Source organism: Falco peregrinus, chromosome 10 (genome assembly GCF_023634155.1).
Source record: "Falco peregrinus isolate bFalPer1 chromosome 10, bFalPer1.pri, whole genome shotgun sequence".
Lineage (NCBI taxonomy): Eukaryota > Metazoa > Chordata > Aves > Falconiformes > Falconidae > Falco > Falco peregrinus.
In genome coordinates this window covers 6203966-6223522 of record NC_073730.1, presented here as the reverse complement: position 1 = coordinate 6223522, position 19557 = coordinate 6203966, and the positions used below count along the sequence as shown (strand labels likewise).

Sequence of the window (19557 nt, the reverse complement as noted above, 5' to 3'; positions counted from 1 at the left end):
AATGAGTTGTTTTTAAACACAGACTAGGAATAATTAGTTATTGTCCTTGGGCTATGAGATGTATTTTTACATGCTTAAAGTCTATGCTGATTTTTATAGCCTGTGAGCTAGCTGCCCTGTCACAGGGAATTTTTTTCCATTTATCTACATGTTAGCATCAGGCTACAAACACAGCACAACATGTGACTTTATCAACAAGCAATGTTTTTTGCTGTGGCTAATTTTGAAACCGCATTCCTGCTTCCACTCATACAAGATATAACCTTGGGTAACAATCAGATAGGCTGGTGCCAGACGTCCTCTTCTTAAGTACAGTCTCATTTTACCTTTGGTAAGTATTCTAAACAAACAAACAATTTGAAGGCAATCTGCTCTCTTAGGAGCTTCCCCTGACAACAGAGAGAATTTATTTTTTTTTTTAGAAAGCTGCATTTTAGAGTCTCAGCATTAGGCCGAGATTAACAAAAGCAAGCCACAAAGAAGCAGCAAGGTAGACACGGTGGAAACTACTAAAAATCCCAAACTTCTATTACAATTAATTGCGCTAAGTATAACTTTGCTCACTGATGCACCAGACAGAAAGCAGACAGACAACCTCGTCCCACTGCACCAGCTTTTCAAGCTTCCAAAATAAACACAAAGGTCTTTGCACAGACTGTGCTCTCCAGAAAACCTGCAGCTTGATCTTCCTCATCTGATACATGCAAAGGCTAATGCTGGTGGTACTCACAATAATTAACTGCCATCAGCCGAGAAACCCGGCAGAGTTGGTGTAGATAACTTATTTATATCATCTGTGTTTCAGGAACAATGCAACCAGTAACAGATCAATGATAGGGGTAACTGAGAGCATTTGCTTCTAGTTGTACAGGCCAGGGAAAACCTGGAGAACCTCCCTGGGGTTCAGGGCAGGGGAGGAAGACGACAGGGACAACCAGCAGCACGACAGGATCTGATGTAAAAAAGTACCGATAAAAGAAAGTGTTTTTACAGGTTCTCTCTCCATCGTATTAGGCAATGGTAACATGAGTAACTGCCCCTGCAAACACAACTGCTGCCTTTTCAAGGATGGACCGTCAAATTTGTTACAGGAGGGAAAACAAGACACTGTCTGCAGCGATCTTCACTCTGAAACGTGGGAGTAATTATCGTTAGATTACCAAGACAAACAAGAGGGAAAGACAAGGAAAAGATAAAACAGAATTTCCACTATTTAGGTGCTGATGGAGAGATTAAGCCTGACTGCATTTCAGCTGGGAGCCTCAACAAACCAGAGGCCCGGTCACATAAATCAAGCTAGTTTTAAAAGGTTACATACCAGGGAGAGTTTGGGAAAGAAGGGGAAACAGCACTGGGTCCTGTACGCCGGCCAGACTGCCGAAGACAGTCTTTTTCATAAATAATAAAGGTGCCAATTTAACTCCCACCAGCAAGTCTGGGGCGACGGGACCCACCGTATCAGTGCCTCCCAGGCCTTCAGTCCCTCATTAATACTAATCAGAGCCGGCGCTGGCAGGCGGCGAGCGCTCAGCCCGGCGTGCACCCGCATCCTGTACTTGACTCCCGGCGACACAAAAGGTTCGGGTGCGGATGCCCGGCTGCTCCCGCCGCCCCCCGCGGGTGCCGGCTCCGGCGGCGGCTCAGCGGGGCGGGCTGCCTGGCCGGGGCACCGGCGGGAACGGGTCCGCCGCGGGCACGGCGCGGGCTGCGGCGGAGCCCCGGGATCCGGCACCGCGAGAGGGGCGGGGAAGGAGCCGGGAGCTTCGGCAGTGGGGAAGAAAAAAAAAAAAAAAAAAAGAGAAAGAAGTTAGGGCCAGGAAGTTTTCCGCCGCTCCCCACTTCCAACCTGCCACCGCAGCCGGCAACGGGCCGCGGGCCGCACCCCCCCCCGGCCCGGCCCTGCCCTGCCCGGGGGCCCGGGCCCGCCCCCCCCGGCGCCCCCTTACCGTAGACGCGGACCCAGCCCTGCTGCTGGCAGACCGACTCCAGCAGGACGCGGTCCAGCGCGCCGCCCGCCGCCTCCAGCTCCTCCGAGCCCAGCTCCGGCTCGGCGAACGCCTCGGCCGCCCAGGCTGCCGGCTCGGCCGCCGCTGCGGGGGGCGCCTCCATGCTGAGGGGGGGCACCCGGCGCCGCCGCCGCCCGCGCTGCGCCCCGGCCGCGCCGCGCCTCGCTTCACCTCAGTGCGCGCCGCGGCGCGCCTCCATCCCTCCCGCCCCTCCCCGCCCTTCCCCGCCTCCCGGCCCCCCGCCCCCTGCGTCAGCGCGGGAGGAGGCGGCGGTCGCTGCCCACCCGCTCCAGCGCCCGGCGGCGGCGGCGGCTCCACCGCGCCCTCAGCGCCGGCGGCATCCCGGGCGAGCAGGCGCGAGCAGTGGCGGGCCGAGCGCCCGCGCGGACGGGGCAGCGGTGGACGGCGGGGCTCGGCCAGGCCAGAGTAATCGCCCGCCGAGGCAGCGAGCCGGGACACACACCCCCACCGCCCCTGCCCTGAGGGAGAGGGGGAGGCGGAGGATGGCGGGCAGCGGCGGCTCGGCTGCAGCCCTGCGGCGCCCGCCTCCTGCCCAGAACCGCTTCGCTACGGCCGAGCTTCCCGCGGCGCGCCCCGAGGGGGTTCAAAACGGCCCTCGGCGGGGGGGGTCCCCTCAGGCCCGGCCCCACCGGCGCTGCAGCAGCCGCCGCCCGGCTTCCCCTGCCCGGCGGGCCCGGGGGGGCGGGAGAAGGCTGGCGGGAGCGAGCCGGCCGTGCCCGCAGGCGGGGGGAGCCAGCGGGGGCCGAGCCGCGGGCGCCGCAGGGCTGCGGCCCTTCGACCTGCCGGCCGCCTCGCAGGGCTTGGGGGGGGGCGGCTGTACCCCGGAAAGCAGCGTGAGGTGGGGGGTTCCCCCGCTTCAGCCCTTCTGTCAGCGTTTGCACCTCGGAGCATGCCTGGTGCGGGCTGGTAAATCTTTCATGCGCTTACACAGTCCGTCTCTTTCAGGGACACGGGAAGGCTATGTGCCGGAGAGAAAGGACGGCGGTCTGGATTAAATCCATTTCATTTAGGCGACTTGCAGGTTGCTTTTTTCTGAATGTCCATTTACTGATCTCCCCGAGTACACCAGCTTTTAATTTTCTGGGGTTTTTGGTTGTTTGGGTTTTGGGTTTTTTTTTTGGTGAAGCTCCCAGTGCTTTAAGGTACACGTTCTTTAAAAATCCAGAATAAAATACCTGTGAATATAGTGTGCATCCCACAACGCTTTTTAAATCGCAGTATTGTAACTTGAATTTTCAGGGAGGGTGGTCAAAGGGTTCAGCTTAATCTGGGTTCTTCCCTGTAATCTCTTGGTCTGAGTTTGTGCCTGTCCGTGATCAACACGATCTGGGTAAATTCATCCCAGTGTGCAGATTCAGTGATTATCTTCCTTAGCAGGGGCTGTGTCCAAGGGACTCATCTCCGTACACAACTTCTGCATCAGTACAAAGGGGCTAACAATTTGTCTTTATTGCAATAGCTGTTGCATTAGCGTGGAGCTATAGCAGTTACGCTGCCATAAAGCTGCTTTAAACTAGGTACGGCTCCTCCACTTTCTAACCGTGCCCTGTCACCTTGTTTTATTTTGTGCTACAACAGAAAAAGAGGGTCCACACAGCGAGTTACTGCAGCTCTGTTGAAGAGCAGTAACTTTCCTCTGAAAAGTCTTAACTCTAAGCCCTGCAGCTCTGCCAAAAACTGAAGGTTTGTCTTGGGAATTCCCAAAAGTTCCTCTGGGGAGCTGAGGACTTGCAAAGTAGCAGTGAACAGAGCCCTCCTGATCCAACCAGGCTGGAGTACTCTCACACTGGTACAGTCGCATCTGCGATGGAAGATGTATTAACCATTTCAACAGAGAAAAAAAAAGTCCTGCCAGCCCTATGATTAATTGATGAAACCTCATTTCCTGTGGGTTTCTCTCTCATGCTTGACTGAGAGCTTGACCTGAATCTTGCCCTACAACTGGGTCATTCTCTACCCAGTTGGGAGCCCCGTTTTCTGAAACAGGATGAGTTTGTGTTGCAGTTTTTTCATTGTATGGTGGGACTATGCACCCTGCTGTGATTTCCAAGCTGAGTGCAAAAACAAAGAAACCTCCTTCTTCAAAATGTTCAGTTGTTTTGTGATTGGCGGAGCTGGTGTAGCCCAGTTTCCTACAGATCCATACCTCAGCCTGGCCTGGACTGCCTGGTGTCTAGCAGAGGGCGGGGACCCTCAGTGGTGAGGCTTGTGGGATCTCTCTGCGTTACCTTGATGCCAGTTTTCATTCTTCTTGCAAGGACTTAGTTTGCTCTTGGGCCTTTATCCCTCTGTTTGTTTTGTTGGAAACACACCAGCAAGTTCCGTGCTTCCTTAGGTTGCAGGAGGTGGGACACAGGATCAGGGCAAAACAGAGATTCTGTGAGCTTGATGGTGTCAGCCTCAGTTCTTTGGGAAATAAGGATTTTAAAATTACCCCTATAACCAAGAAGAGTTAAACCAGGCTGAAATCTGGTAAGGATTTGTCCCTCCACCACTGTGACCAGCACGGGGCGATTCTACACAGTTCTGCATGGAAGCAGCACAGCTGGGGCACCCAGTAACCTCTCCTGACTCCTTCACACCCCAAAACATGCTCTGCATCGTGGTTTCCAAAGGACTGCGAGCTAAGGGTATGTGGGCTACTCCTTCCAGAGCAGACTTCTGCATAAATTGCCATAATAATACTGCAAAGCAGTAGGAAACCCAATTTTTCCTTCCTACACTCTCTCTGCTGCTCGTTCCCACTGGCGCTGATAATACAACATACGTATTCTCCAAGTTTATCATTTAGTGGCCACAATCCAATAAACTCTTCAAAGTTTTCCCCTCCTACTCTCCCCGCAGCCTCCCAGAGACTTCTCCATCCCTCACCCAAGTCTGGGATCTTCACCTGCTGCAGCTGCAGGGAGCTTGCACAAGCAGCTGCAGGGGGAAAGGGGGATGGAGCTGCTTTGAGGAGAAGCGGAGCTGGCATGTTGCGAGGGAAGGATGTGGCTGCTAAGCTACTGCCAAAAGGGGAAGAGTGGAGTTTTAAAAAGCTGCCACACAATCCTGGGATGACAATTACTCAGGAGCGGCGCAAGAGACCAGCAACTGGTTCCCATCAAGTGAGGACCGGTTGTATCTGCAAGTATGATCAAGCCATCCTAACAGCAAGGTCTGGAATGACTGGATAGTGAGGTTTCTGAAATACACATGGTAGCAGAGAACAAAATCCATTCTTCTGCCTTTATTTGTGGGGTTTGGTGAATATAAACAATAATAAAGAGCAGAGATGACTAAAATAGGAAGGCTGGTTTTGCAGGCATGACAGTAGCAAAAATAGACAGATTTTATAAATAAAGATGTCCTGGAAATCAGAGACTTCTGAGTTTCAGGCTGCTCATCAGCTCAGCTGTTCTGGCTGGGGTCTTCTCCGCCAGTAGGGCACAGGAGATTTGTGCAGGTGTAAATAAGCAGTAATGTAAGCCCATGCATGAAATTCCATTCGTGTAAAACAGCCCCATTTGTTGATCTGCTCGTGGCTATCACGTTAACCCACGTGGTTAAATTAGGGCTGGAGGTTTGCTCAGAAGAGGTTAAATCAAAGTGTTTGAAGACAAGTGTATTTCCACTAAGCCGAAGACTGCATGTGCTGTAGAACAAATGGAACCATGTCAGTCTGACTTGAGAAAATAAAGCTTTTGAGCTGACCTTCTTCCAGGAGAATGAATTTGCATCTTCCGGAGTGAGTAAGTCTCACTTCAGTGATCTTATCTCAACAAAAGGCAATAATAAAATGAGAGGACATGGAGGAGGGTGGTGAAGGCAGTGAAGTGATGGTATAGATACCGTATGAGGAGGAAAGACTAGAAAAATGAAGAGACTCCAGTCTGGAAGAAGAAAACCTTGGAGCAAGCAAAGACTGAGAAGTCTGAAGAGGTCCAAGAGGTCTGGTGGGGACCCTGTTCCTCACAACGCCGGAGCAAAGGAGCACGGAGAGAAACGTTCAGGAGCCGGGTCTAAAGCAAGCAAAAGGAAATACTTTTTCACACAACACATAATTACATTGTGGAACTTATTGCCACAGGATGTCATGGAGGCCAAAAGTATAAATGAATTCAAAAAAAAAGGATTACACAAATTCATGCAACCTCCGGCTCAGGAAGTCTCTCAACTGCTGATTACTGGGAGCCGGGAGGGTATGCTGGAGGAAGGATCACTTTATCCTCTCCCTCTTCCGATATCCCTTCCTAAGCATCTGCAGCTGGCCACGGCCAGGCACTGGTTATTGCCCAAGGTGAACGTTTATTCTGAGCCAGCCCGGCAATGCTTACATCCTCCTGGTGACTCCCTATGGATGGAACCTCAGGGACCAGAGGCACCTCCTGGCCGCATACATGACTGACCCCTAATTTTGTTACCTCCAGCCTGCTGCGGTCCCATTGAAGTCCACCGTGGCCACTCTTTGCTGATTTAGGCTGGTGTAATTGAGGCCAGATTGAGCCCTGAAACCTTCAGAGAGACTCTTCCGCTTTCCGTGCCCCTGGGATTAAGCGCTGAAATCTCCGTGCTAAAACCTTCTTTGAACAGGGATGGCAGATAATGCGCAAACTGATTAAAAAAACCCAGCACTGGGGAAAGTTAAATATTAAAGAGCCAAGGCCCAGTTATAACTGCTGCTGCCGTCCCTCCTTCATCTCCTGCCAACTGCCTCCAGGATACATATGCTGACACTGAATTTCTACCTCACAAAAGCGGCCGCAGCATGGGCTTTAAACTCGGGCCATTAATGCCGAGATAGGAAGCAGAAAAATAGAACAAAGGCAGCGAGGGGCTCTTCCAGCTCGCACCCACCCCAACCGTGCTCGATCCATCCCTGCAGCATCGCAGGGTGGCTGCCCTGGAACCCCCTGCCCCAGCGAGGCATTTTCCTTCTCTGGTGTTTCCTTTGACTTCCCAACATTAGTAGGTCTAAAATATTTTGCTGCCTGCTTAGCCCTGTTGTAACTAAACTATAATTTTCACTAGCGGGGAAGAGGGATTTCAGAGAAACATCTGGTCTCGTTTCATCAGGATAACAGCTCTGTCTCTATTTATACACAGCCAGGATCGTTGTAGCTCTCAGCTGTTCTTCACTCGACAGCCCCTTTCAAGCTGCCGTGTCCCGCTCGGTTGGGGCGGGCGGGGGGCTGAGGCCAGCCTGCTGCCACGTGAAACAGGAACCCGGCCTAAAAATGGGGACTTGTGAGAACTTGTCCTCTCAACACTTGGCGCTCGCTGTCTGCCGGACTGGTGACAATGTGCCTTGATGGTTGGGGCTGCTCCTGTCCTTCCATCCTGGTGGAGAGAAAATGAGGAAAACCCAGCTGATCGGGAAAATAGTAGCAGTTTGCTCAGTAATCCCGGAGATTTTGCTGGGTGAGGATCAGGCCTGCGATCAGCTAACCTCATCGGTCTGAATAAGCCGGCCTTGATAGCCTGAATTTTCCTCTGAAATCCACATTGTGATTTCAGAGGAAAATCCAGACCATCGAGAAGCAACCAACTGGCCCTACCTTTTCTCTACACGTTGTTAACAAACAAACTGTGACCCTGCAGAGACATGGGAGGGTCAGAGACTCCGCTTGGGAGGACAGCATGTCCTACTTAATTCACCACGGTGGGAAGAATCCGCTCTGCTGCCTCCACTCCAGTGCTCACAAGACATCACATCTCATTCAGCATGTTTAAAAACCCCTCAAGTCAAATGGTTGAGTACCTGGAAAATTACCAGACCGCACGTTCAGCAGCGCAAGTCGCTGTATAAAATGAACGCTCATCTCCTGAATAACGATGGCATGTAGGTCGGCATTAATCATCTCGAGAAAGTCTACCCACTGCCCTGCTTTTCCCTCAAATGGGCTGTTCCTCTCCTCCCATCCCAATCTACTTCTAGCCCTGCGTGCCCCCAAAACACAGCTACTTTAGCATCACTCCCTCTCCTCATTTCAGGAGATCTGGACTGGTTATTAATGATTTTCTGATACACAGCTACGAAAGGAGGAGCCCCTTGGACACAAAGATTTTTGTAACCCAAATGAGACCAGCGTTTTCCAGATGCGACTATTGATCGTACTGAGGTTGCAAACTCCCTGGAGCAGGATTGAATTTCACCCTGCATTTATACTGTCTGATGGGAACCCGCCCCTTCAATATACCACTTCAAAATACTGTTCTCGGCAGTGACCTGAGGTTGGGTACATCAATATTTGTTTACTCGGCTCGGGTCTAATTTTCATATGCGCTAGGTAATCCATCTGAATGCAGCAGAAAGGGCCACTCCTGCCTGAACCATCAACCAGGCAGAAATGTGCACCCTTCCCAAAACACCATCCTTGAGGAACAACTCTTGAGGAAGGAAATTTGGCACAGTCTTGGGAGAACATGGTCCAAATATAAACCCTGGTGATTCTGTGGACACTTTGGGGTGGAAGCTTGACCATGTGAGCTCTTCCCTTCCATGACTTTTCTGCTTGGGAAACATTTTATTTTTTTTCTTATTTAAGACAGTTCCTTTGCAGCACATTGAGTACTTTTGCAAACTGTGTCAGAAGCACGCTAAACTGGCCAATTTCTGTCTAATTGCTGAGAAATGTTCTCTCACCCCGAGCAAAACTATGCAAAGGAGACTAGCAGCATCTTATCCTCCAACAGGATGCTCTTACAGCGAAATCTGCCTCTGTCCCATTCCCTTTATAAAAAGCAAATGTGAAAGCATGTGCAGCACTGACCTTTTCTTCCCCTCCCCCAGGATCTGGGGAGGAGGGGAGTGGGGAAAGGCTGGTGCTGCAATATGAAGTTCTGATTTGGGATATCTTTGCTTTGGGCCCTGGGGTGTGAGGTTTGGACACAAAACCTGAGGAATGGCTGGATGTGGCCTTGCCAGGGTACCTGAAGTCTGATCAAAGGCACTCACAAGTCGGTGCAGAGCCCCTGGAGAGAAGGTAGAGGTTCCTCTCTGTCTGCTGGAGATGCTCAGATCTTCTGCTCTGGCAACATGTCCCCTTGCCTTGCAGGTCAGGAATATCCAGACGCAAAAAAAAAAAAAAAAAAAAAAAAAAAATCCTTCAGCTTGTCAAAAGCAGTCAGCTGGCTGTAAAGCCCAAATGACACACATTTTATTTTTATTTTAATTTCTCTTTTTAAGAGCGGCTGCCTGTCTGCTGCTGCCCCTACTTTAAAACAAAATAATCAGCCTCCAGCAACCTTCAGAACAGATCTGTAAAACTCTCCAACTGACTCTAACAAGCAAAGGCAAGACTGTGACAAACCTGCCGGCTTTTCTCTTCTTGAATTGGATCATCTACAGGGAGCACAGACTGGCATTTAAGAACATAGCCTTTGAACTGGTCCTTTTTTTGTGCTAAAGCTGGTCCCCGGGACATTGGGGAGGTGACGACAGCCGATGCTGTGATGAGTCAGTGCAGAGGAGGCTGTGGGATGGCCATGGGGTCAGTGAAAGGGTACATTTGCTGGACTGTACTCAGCCAAAAAGGTCTCGGTTTTATCTTTGGGCAAGAAGCGAGGCCAACAAGGAAAGAATGATTTATTTGTCCCTATTTTTCTTGTCAGACTGCAGGTTACATGACTTGGCATGAACTTTGAGAAAATAATCGCTAGTTTTATCTACATCTTTATGAACACAGGCTTCTTTTTCAGGGCTGCCTATATTATTAATTTATCCAGCTTCTTTATACTATGTTATATATTATATATAACCCACCAAACAGATGGGTTCCTTTCCTTTGCTCTTGTGAGTGGAGACAGATGCAAATGAATAGGCACTTATGCTCTGTTGTGTGGTTACCTAGAGAGGCTGTTGTTTGCAAACAAAGGCTGTACCAGGACACAAATAGCTTCGTTTGGTGTAGCCTGGAGATGTACTTCATTAAAAATACTGCTGTGGTGTCCCCCATGCTGCCCTGCAGTGTTTATCATCGAAGCCGAGCACGGCGGTGGTGGCAGCATCCACCAAAGCAGAACTGATCAAGAGCACTTGAAGATGCTGACATTTCAGAAGAAAGGAGGAGCAAAACGTATCAGCTCCCCTCCTTTCCTCTCCCAATTCTCTAAGCTATTGTTTCTTTAGATGTCTGAATAAGTAAAGGAAAAAACACTGCTCCAGAGCACAAGGCAGCCGTTTTATAACAGCTCACATACAGATACACCGTCCAGCTTTCTCCCCTGTGAGCAGACCCAGACAGTTGATGCACGTTACCTTGCACCACAAACGGTAGCGGCTCGTGGTTTCACAGGGGCTGGATGCCAGTTTGGGGAATTTCCTCGTAGACCACATGGAAGTAGTAACTGTAGCTGCCAGCTCTCAAAGCTAAGTCCAGCCCTGTCTCCTGCAGGGACGGCACCTGCAAAAGATGCTGGGATGGGGATGCATCCCTGCCTGTCACCTGTGAACCTCCTGGGAGCAGAGCCTGCCCCATAGGGTTGATGGCCATGGTGGGTCCTGGTCCACAACTAGGCATCATGGTGACATGAATAAGATATCAGCGTAGTTGTGGTAGACTGTCCCTGTTAAAAATGCAGAGATCACTAAAGCTACGTGCCCATGATTGTCCAGGTTCAAGCTGCATTTAACGTAAAATGTAGGAATCTCAGAGTTGGGTAATAAAAAAATCTGAGTCTCAGAGCAAGAATTGCCTTGTGGTGGAAAATGGCTGTGTGGTGAGGGTCACAGCAGCCCTTCAGCCCAGAGTGCAACTAGGATTTAGGGTCGCAAGGAGAAGATTCGGGACATTGAAGTGGTACAGAGGCAGACTGAAAACCATAAAAACATCTTGGGCACTTGAGAAGAAACACCCAAACAGACCTGCCTCCACTGAACACAAGTTTATAACCACATGACAATGGCAACAGCCACAGTCAGAGCAATGATGTAGCTTTGTGCTACATTGTGCTTTGATGTGCTGTGTTCTCTCCTGAGAAGGTCCAGGCTCAGTCCCTCTGCCTTTGTTTTGCCTGCCAGGCTCTGCAAGGTTTTTGGTGTTCTCTTCTGCTGGGTGTCAGTACTTGGCTATTTATTCCATAGAGAGGCACAGCAACATCCCTCCAGCAGCCGTACCTGCTGCTGTGCCTGTGTGGCATTTGGGGCATCAGATGTACTACCTCAGTCAATTAAAAGTGTCCCAGGAAAAAAAAAACCTGCCATTTCATTTCCACTTTTCCAGGAATAAAGCACGCATTTGGAGTGCAGATGACAGCGGTGCCATCCATACAGGGGGGAGAGATCCTTGAAGGTGCTGAGCAGCCAGGAGCAATGCTCAGCAGCTGCAACACAGGGAGGAGGCAAGCAGCGTGGAATGATACCATTTTTACAATCCCTATTCTGCCCTTAATTACAAGCTTAAGTGATGGCTAATAAAGATGATCCAAAACAAATAAATTGAGCTGCTGCTCTAATTAAGCGGCTTTTGCTGCATGCAACGAGCCAGACCCATCTGTGTCGTAGTTCAGCAGAAGCCAGGAGGGTTCCACGAGGGATTCATCTGAATTGCATCTAAACTGCATCAAGGAGGAAAAGGCAGCGCTGACCATTACGTTTCCTACAGTGCTAAACCAAGAAACACTGGTCTGTCCCCCAGACAGTCATCCTGGGCAGGGGCACAGCCATCCACATACATTTCATTTGATTGCATCTGCCTTTATAGCAAGTACATTAACATGAAACCTTCCGTTGTTTACGGGAGGGATGCAGCGACTGTTTCTCTGCCCAGGTAATACTGTTAACAGTAACACTTCATGGCTGTGCCCATTTTTTAACCAGCCCCATACGGCAGAGACAAGAAGCGATTACGAATGGACGTATGCTTATTTGATGGATGAAATGAGCTGACAGATTCCCTTTGGCAAATTGCAGCAAAAGGCTTTTCAAGTTGTCCACTTAATCTCACAGGTAAGGGCTGATACCCGGGAAGAGCAGATGCAAAGGACAAGGCATAGAAGCACCCACGCTGTGACTGCCCTGCAGATATACAGCTCTAATTTCAGGAGCCTGAGCTCCCAAACCACGGCTAACGCTCCTGCAAGCCTCCCCTCTCCAGATGTGCAATGCCCAGTCACCTCTGTGGGTACAGTTCAAAATGTTTAGGGCTCCCTGAGCTTAAGTGCAAATTTTTGCCTGAGAAACACTGAGTATCTGGGAGACACGTAGGATATTATTCCTCCATCCTCTGTACTGTCCATGGAAGGGTGTAGCCTCAGCGCCATATCTTCTATGACCACAGCTGATATTTTAAAATCCATTTACCCCAGAGAAAAGCCAGTGCGCGATCCTTTCATAGGACTCCTATCCAGGCTGTATATGATGTCTTGTAACAACATGCCCCAGCGTTTCTGAAAATGGTACCAGCGTTCAGCCTGAGCTTGCTTTCTTCTTCACGTCACCACAACACACCAGGGCTAGTGGTCATGACCCCATGAAAAGCTTACGAAAAGCACCGTCTTCCTAAACTATTAAACACCAGTTATTGGAGCTAATCCTAGAAGGAAAAAGGGGATAGTGAAAATCTCATGCCCATTCAGATGGAGGGCACTCTGTGTTGTGCAGCATCAGCTGGACCTCTGAGACGGTGCCCTGCACAGATCCCATCCATCATCAGTCCTGTCTTGCTTTGGTCTTAAGAGCTCTTGCAGGATTTTATTAGAAGAAACCCCCTCTGTTCCTCATCCCAAATGCCCAGAAAAAAATGGGTGGTCACATGCAAACATGCTGCTTCACTTTAAGGTAAAGACAAGGACACGCAGGTGGTGTGATCACCGGTGCCAAGCAGGAACTGCCTCTGGTATGATTAGCCAGCAAAGTTTACCCCGTGCCATGGCATGGGCTGGACAGCCACATGGTGCGTGTGGCACAGCACAACCCTCTGCCTTCGCAAGGTAACTGCTGTGTGGACCAGTGACTGCTAGACACACTGCGGTCTTCCTCTTTGCGCCACAACTGTAACAAATAGCCACACTGATTTCTCCAGACCCAAATTTATCATCTCACAACTCCCTCCCTCACATGCATTCCCATCCGCCTTCCGGACAGGGAGTTATTACAAGATATTTCAGCCCAAGCAGCACACTATTTTCTCTGAAAATCATGTACGAATGGCAGAGCAGCTCCAAAGCAGGAGATTACCCAGGGGAAAAGGATGAGCTTGTGGTTAAACCATGGGATGGAGAGTCAGCAGATCAGGGTTTCCCATCCCCTGGCTCTGTGAGCTTTGACTCAACTCGTGGCCCATGCATGTTTGGTTTCCCCATCTGGAAAACCTGTGAGATGACACGCTGCGATGGCAACACACAGCTGTTTATAGCTGCTGGGAACCACCATGTGCTCCTGCAAAGGCACACTCTCTCACTGCAAAAAATCAAGCCTTCAGGGATGCAAGATGCTCCTCTGCAACATTTTCCACCAGTGTGGCTCACCAGAGCTGCAAAGATCTACTTAGATATTTCAATATTGACCCAATATTGAAAGCATCAGTGGGCACTCAGTGCCCAGTCCCTGGGGGACGCGCAGCCACAGGCACATAGGTGGCTGTACCCGGGGAGCTGCGCTGTGGGGCCACCCTGCTGCCTCCCCAGGTGAGATGGGGCATGGGGAGGGGGCTGGCAGGTCCTGAGCCACCTTTTCTTTTTTCCCCCATCCATTCCTCTCTCCCCTTCAGCACCCACTGCCTCCTGAGGGGCAGCTCAGCCCCAGGGCAGGGCTTCCTTCGCTTCCTCACAAGCCCAGCACTGGAGATCTTCGTTCCCACACCACCTTGCTGGAGCATCCCTGAAATCCTCCTTGGCTTTCGGTGGGAGGGCTGTATGCTATTAAGTCATACCTGGTGAGAAGATGGGACAGTTTTGCCTCCTGCAGGCTCTTGCGTTTCAGGATGGGTATCCAGGAACAAACCTCCTGGAGAAGAGGTGCTCAGGGCTACCAAGCCACACTGTGCACCAAGCTGACAAAGCCCCTGGTCAAGCAGGATGTTCCATCCCCTCCTCTGCAGCCCCACCAGGTACAGTGCCTGCTGGAAAGGCTTGTGGCATTTGATGAATCCACGAAAATAATCTAATACCCCTGTATTGGAGAAGTCAAGTCACGTTCCTCAGGGGAGCTTGTACCTGTCCTGCTCTCAGCTCCAGGATCTGTTGTTCCTCTGCTTCCTTCATCATCTGCTTCAGCACCCTCTTCTCTTTGGATCTTTCCTGCTGTCCTTGTCCCCTCTGCAAACACTACTGCCAGCGCAGAGGCCACCAGCTTCATGCACTGGAGAAAGCCCAGCTCTGGGAATTGGACAGTACCTCCAGCCCCCTCTGCCCTGAAACTCTTCACAGCACAAGGGGCTGCCCCTTTTTTGTATTCGGGCAACACCTTACAGCAGCATAAACCCTGCTTTCAAATCAGCCTCTTAACGCTGCATTAGCAAGAACAATAGTGTCCCCTCTCCTGGCTCTTTACAAGGAGGGTCTTTGCCTCCCATTTACAAGTGTGGACCCTGAATGTACACAAGTGACGTGTCCAACATCTCCAGACAGAGAATCAGCAGCAGAGCTGGAAGATCTCCAGTGAAGCAGGCTAAGGACAGGACATACAAACAGACAAAGGTTATATGCAGGTTGCAAAAGGTATAGAAGGAAAGGGGAAAGTTAAACCCAGGCTGCAAGGCAGGGTGGTGTTCAGATCTGACCTCCACTGTCTGCCAGCCCACCCCAGCATACAGCCCCACCATGGTGGTAGGGTGTTCAGTACGTATTTGCCACGTCCTTGAAAGAGAAAGTTTGAAAAATTGTTGGGCTCCCCCCCCCAGTTATTTGTGCTGGGGAAAAGGGATGACACACTTAAAACCCACAGGGCCTCATGTACGTGCACCAAGGAGATAAAAAAATCCACTGATGTCTCCTGTAATAATCAACATAGACAGAAAGAATGAACATCCTCAACTGAAGCATAGCACACAACGGTCGCAGCACAATACCTGCTCCTCAATACATGCTGTCCATTTTCCATCAGGTCCCGTGGGACAACATCTCAGGGGGGAATCCACACAGCCAGCACAAAACCAGTCACTGTCCCCAGTTTCACCTGCTTGAGACTAACTAATGGAGAGCATCGGTGCCTCTGAGAGATGGGACAGGTCAGCGTGGCAGCTGGAGAAACCAGGATTTGGTTATTCAGCCTTTGCTGCAAACTCAGAGCAGCGCCTCTAAAACGCTTCTGCTGCTATGGGATGGGAGTTAACGTTTGCCCCCTTCTCTTTTGCAGCTCCCTGTGGGTGTCCATTACTGGGGGCTAAATTAACAGCTATCTTGGCCTGCCAGGGACTGCATCAGGAAAACCATGTTCTTCCTTTCACTCCTGGTGAGAAGGTGACTGATCTGTGCAGAAAGTGTAGAGTAACTAAAACTGAAGTATGAAGTTCTCGCTGGGTTAAGAGCTGGGAAGGAAAGGTCACTGCAGGTGAAGCAGGGGTGCACTTACAGCACCTTCTTAGAGCCAACGAGACCACCACATTTTAACATCCTCCCTGAAGATACTCAGTGTAAAACATTTTGCATTTTCAAGGTAGCCTGCAAAGAGCACTCACGCTAGTCTGAGGAGAGCTGCAGTAAATATTAAACTTGCCTGAAAGCTGAGAAAACCAGAGCATAGGAAGATTTGGGCAGGGCTGGGTTCTTCTGTCCTAAGTGCAGAGCTGCTCAGTGCTGCAATAACTTGCATAAGCACGAGGCACCCTGGCACCGTGGGCAGGGGTGCCAGCCTGTCCCTGGGCACACATGCCACCCTGGCAGCAGACACAGGGGCTGTTCCCCTGCTCAAGGCATGTCCTTGCCCCTTGCAAAAAAACCCGCTGGCCCCCAAGCCCCTGCATCTTTCGGTGCATGGGTGATGCTTCATGCACTAAGACTAAAAATTTTCCAGTCCAGGAGCGCTGTGTCCTGTGCCTTGATCACAACCCTGGAGTCCAAAGGCGTGAAAATATCTCCTTTCCTCTGCAAAAACATACTGGTATTATCAATTAAAATAAACCCACACCTAATTGAGCAGGCGGTTGCTGTCTGCTGGGCTGATGCTGCCATCTTCTGCCCACCCAGTGCTTTGCTGCCGAGAGCTTCCCCAGGCCAGGGACCTGCCCATGTGCAGGCAAGGGAGAGAGGGAGTAAAAAAAAAAAAATGCAGGAATGTAAGAATTTAGGAACAGCCTCATGGTCCCTCACATCCACTGTGGATGGAGATCCAGAGGTGCGCCGTGGAGGTTGTCCTCTGCACTGGGGCTGTGGCTGGGAGTCCGGGGTGCTGAGCCCTGCCAGGTGGAGAGAGCAAAAGCTCTGCATGAGAAATCACGTCCAAAAGATGAAGGGGGTAGCAACTGCATTAACTGCATGTATTTAAGTGGACTGTTATTAGACACAGCTTGAGCTGTTCACGGTTCTTCCAGAAAATGCAGGAAAATCAAATATTTAATTCAGAGAGAGCAGCAGGACCATACAATTTCTCTCCTGACACACATCCAAAAAGGGTTGGGTGGTTGTTTTTTTTAGCAGGGATACAGATTAATTGGTGTGACTGGCACTAAAGCTATGGTGGCAGAGTGTGTCATTGATCAGAAGTTAAGGATACAGAGCATTTGTTTTCCAAAATCGCAAAAGATTTTTTGTCTCTTTGTTCAGGGCTTTAGTTCTGCCAGAGCTGCTGCCTCACAACCCTCCGATTACTTTTCCCCCTTCCTCTGGCACCGCTGGCAGAGTGGGATGCTTGAGGCGAGTTTTCCCAAACAGTGGGCTGTTAAAAGATGCAAAAACTGTTAAAGCAGATATTTTCACATACCAAGCCCCCACAATGCCTCGCCACGGGTACAGTTCGGCAGAGCTTCAGCCCCATCCTTCCTTGGGATTAGTCTTTTTGCGGGTCTTTGTAGGCAGATGTGGTGGCAGATCCCTGAGGATGCGGTGGCATTGCCACCTATGGCACAGCCTCGCTGGCTCTTGATCATAGGGCACGGCTTCGGCTGGGGTAAGTGACAGCAGCTCAGAGGCAGCATGTGAAGCATAACCCCAAACCTGGGCATTTCAGCTGTCAAAACGTTGTGGCATCTTGTCTCTTCTGCACACCTCTGTATAAGCTGGGGCAGGTCATTTCAGGTTTGTGCCTTGATTTTCCCTCACTCTAAGCAGGGGAGAAGCGTGCAGATCCCATGGAGGTGAGGATTGCACAGCATCCAGGTGGGATGTAGCCAGCGGGAGAAATGTTCAGCAGCCCCAACCTGTTGAATTTCAACAGCATTAAATTGCCAGGGGTTGCAGGAAAAGCAACTCAAACTAAACCCCCCCCAGATACAGCACAAGCTTTAAAATTGTTCAACATGAACTTTCTTCAAAGAATTTGACATTCCTGGTGAACCTGTTCATTGCTGAGAGACTTTATACACCACAGGCCACATGCAGTGGTGAATTAATTCCCCGTTCCCCAGCTGGGAAGTGTCCCGAGCAGGTGACATGGCATAGCTGTCTCACCGAAGACCAGCCTGCTGTCCAAGTGCGTGTCTCCTGATGCGGCTCTAGGGCAGCAGCTCCAGTTTGGAGGAACTGGCTGAAATGCAGAGTTCTCTGCTCCTCAAGTATAGAAGCATCACTAGACAAAACCATAGAGGTTAAGCAACTTCCTGATGTCCACACAGAGACAACAGCAGAGGTGGGGGCAGCCTGCAGAAATCACGTCTACACCTCGATTCATGCAATCCTCCTCCCCCCGCCCCACAGCAGAGGCAATTACACGGTCTGTCTGAAGAGTACAGCAGTGACATTTTCTCTACAGCCTGGAGTTAATGTACTTCTGCTTGTAAAGTCAGCCAGCAAATGCAGATGCTTGCTTAGCAGATGATTTCACTTTGCTACATCAAAGCTTTGGGCTGGGGCAGAGCCAGCCTCCTGGGTTCAGCTGAGGTGGGGAGGGGACCTTTTTTCCAGAGAGGTACCCCTCAGATAGCTGTGGTACCCAGCACATCCTTGATGGCGGGAGGGATTCTTGTGGCCTGGAAACATATCGTCCCTTTCAGAAATCAACAACTTGTTTTTCTGCTGTGCCATGTACATATACACATTTTAAACACATATGGAGGAAGAGCTGGGTCACCGGCTCCAGCTTCCCATTTGCTATAAATAAACAAAAAAAGAATCATACCTCCAGCCCAAGATGCTCTGTGCTTCCCTGAGAAGAGCAGCTTTTACACGAGGTGGTGGGTTTTCCTTTGGTCTCAGGTGGTAGCAGCAGCTGGAAGTGACCCCAAGTATGAGCTGGCCCTGAAAAGCAGCACAAGCCATGGCAGAACCACAGCTGGAGCAGACAGAGGAGGTGAAGATGCTTACAGGCAGCAGAGCAGTGACGTGGCTGTTGAGGCCATCAGCAGGGACATCTTCAAGCCAGCTCTGCAAAGTTGCACTGAAATGAAAGCCCTGCCTTATGCCAAACCCCTGTGAACGCAGGTGATGCTGTTGACCTGTTTGAAGGTTTTGCTGCCCCATGGGGGAAGGTTAAGTGAACCTGTTGGGCGCTGTGTGCAGAGCTGCAGCACAGGGAAGGCTGTTCTAGAGTCCAGATGCAACATCTGTGCTTAAGCTCCCTGTGCACACAGAGGGGGTGTGGGTGGGATAGGGCTTTGCCTTGTTACTTTTTTTTGTTTAGGTTTTTAAGTATGCTCTTTGACAACTGATGCCAAAGTACAACACTCCAGACCAGAGCTTTTCATACCTGAAAGCTCAGCATCCGCAGCAGTTCAGCCCTCCTCAGGGTGCAAGTACTGCCTCAAGACCAGGTGCAAGAGCCAGACTAGAGGTGGCTTTCCTCCCTCTCCCTGCAGGTTGGTGTGGGAGGGCAGGATTTTGCCAGAGGAAAAATCCCCTCAGTTCCCAGGAATCTGCTGCTTCTAAAGAACACATCTGCCACGAGAGCATACTGAGTCCATACCAGGAAGATGATTTCCCCATTTTTTCCTCTATCTCCTCCATTTGTCAGTGTTGCCAGGAGGGAAATATCCACCCCCCCACCACCGTTGGAGCAATCTTCAAACTAGAAGAGGTAAGCATGAAGCAGATTCCTCAGGATTATTTTAGCAAAGCTCTTCTTCTGTAGGTAGAAACAGGTTTTTGTGTGCAGTTAGACTCTGGCACAGAAGCCTCCAGAGTCCTGCTTCTCTAAGACACAAAAATATTAAATCAAGAAATCCCATTTTCCCCTCACCCTTTTTAATCTTCTTTCACTGGGTTTGAGCCAGGGAGGCGTGAACTCCCGGTTCAGTACTGCAAGGCCAGAATTGCGATGTGCTCAATAGCAAAGTCATGTAAAAACTGCTCACTCCCATACCAAAGAGTTTGTGTTCTTAAAGAATAACGTGCTGGATAATATTTTAGAAGTGGATTAGCGGATCCTGGTGTGCCTTCATTTGCATTTCCCCCCTGAGCACCTCTGAAGGTGTTCAAAACATTTTTCTCATTTGATGGTATTTTAATCCTTAAGCAATGG

General features: G+C 50.3%; 1 protein-coding gene across 3 annotated transcripts in view; it reads right to left on the bottom strand.

Moving 5' to 3' along the window:
* The window catches only part of RASAL2 (RAS protein activator like 2), a 187936-nt gene extending 185755 nt beyond the window's left edge, over positions 1 to 2181 (bottom strand). For 2 of the 3 annotated variants that reach the window (XM_055815344.1, XM_055815345.1), the window contains exon 1: positions 1947 to 2180. In XM_055815344.1, the coding sequence (XP_055671319.1) occupies positions 1947 to 2109 (163 nt within the window). In that variant the 5' untranslated portion in view covers positions 2110 to 2180. Of the gene's footprint in view, positions 1 to 1946 lie in introns of all 3 variants that reach the window. The other variant, XM_055815343.1, reaches the window with a different exon arrangement.
* Between the last annotated feature and the right edge of the window lie 17376 nt (positions 2182 to 19557).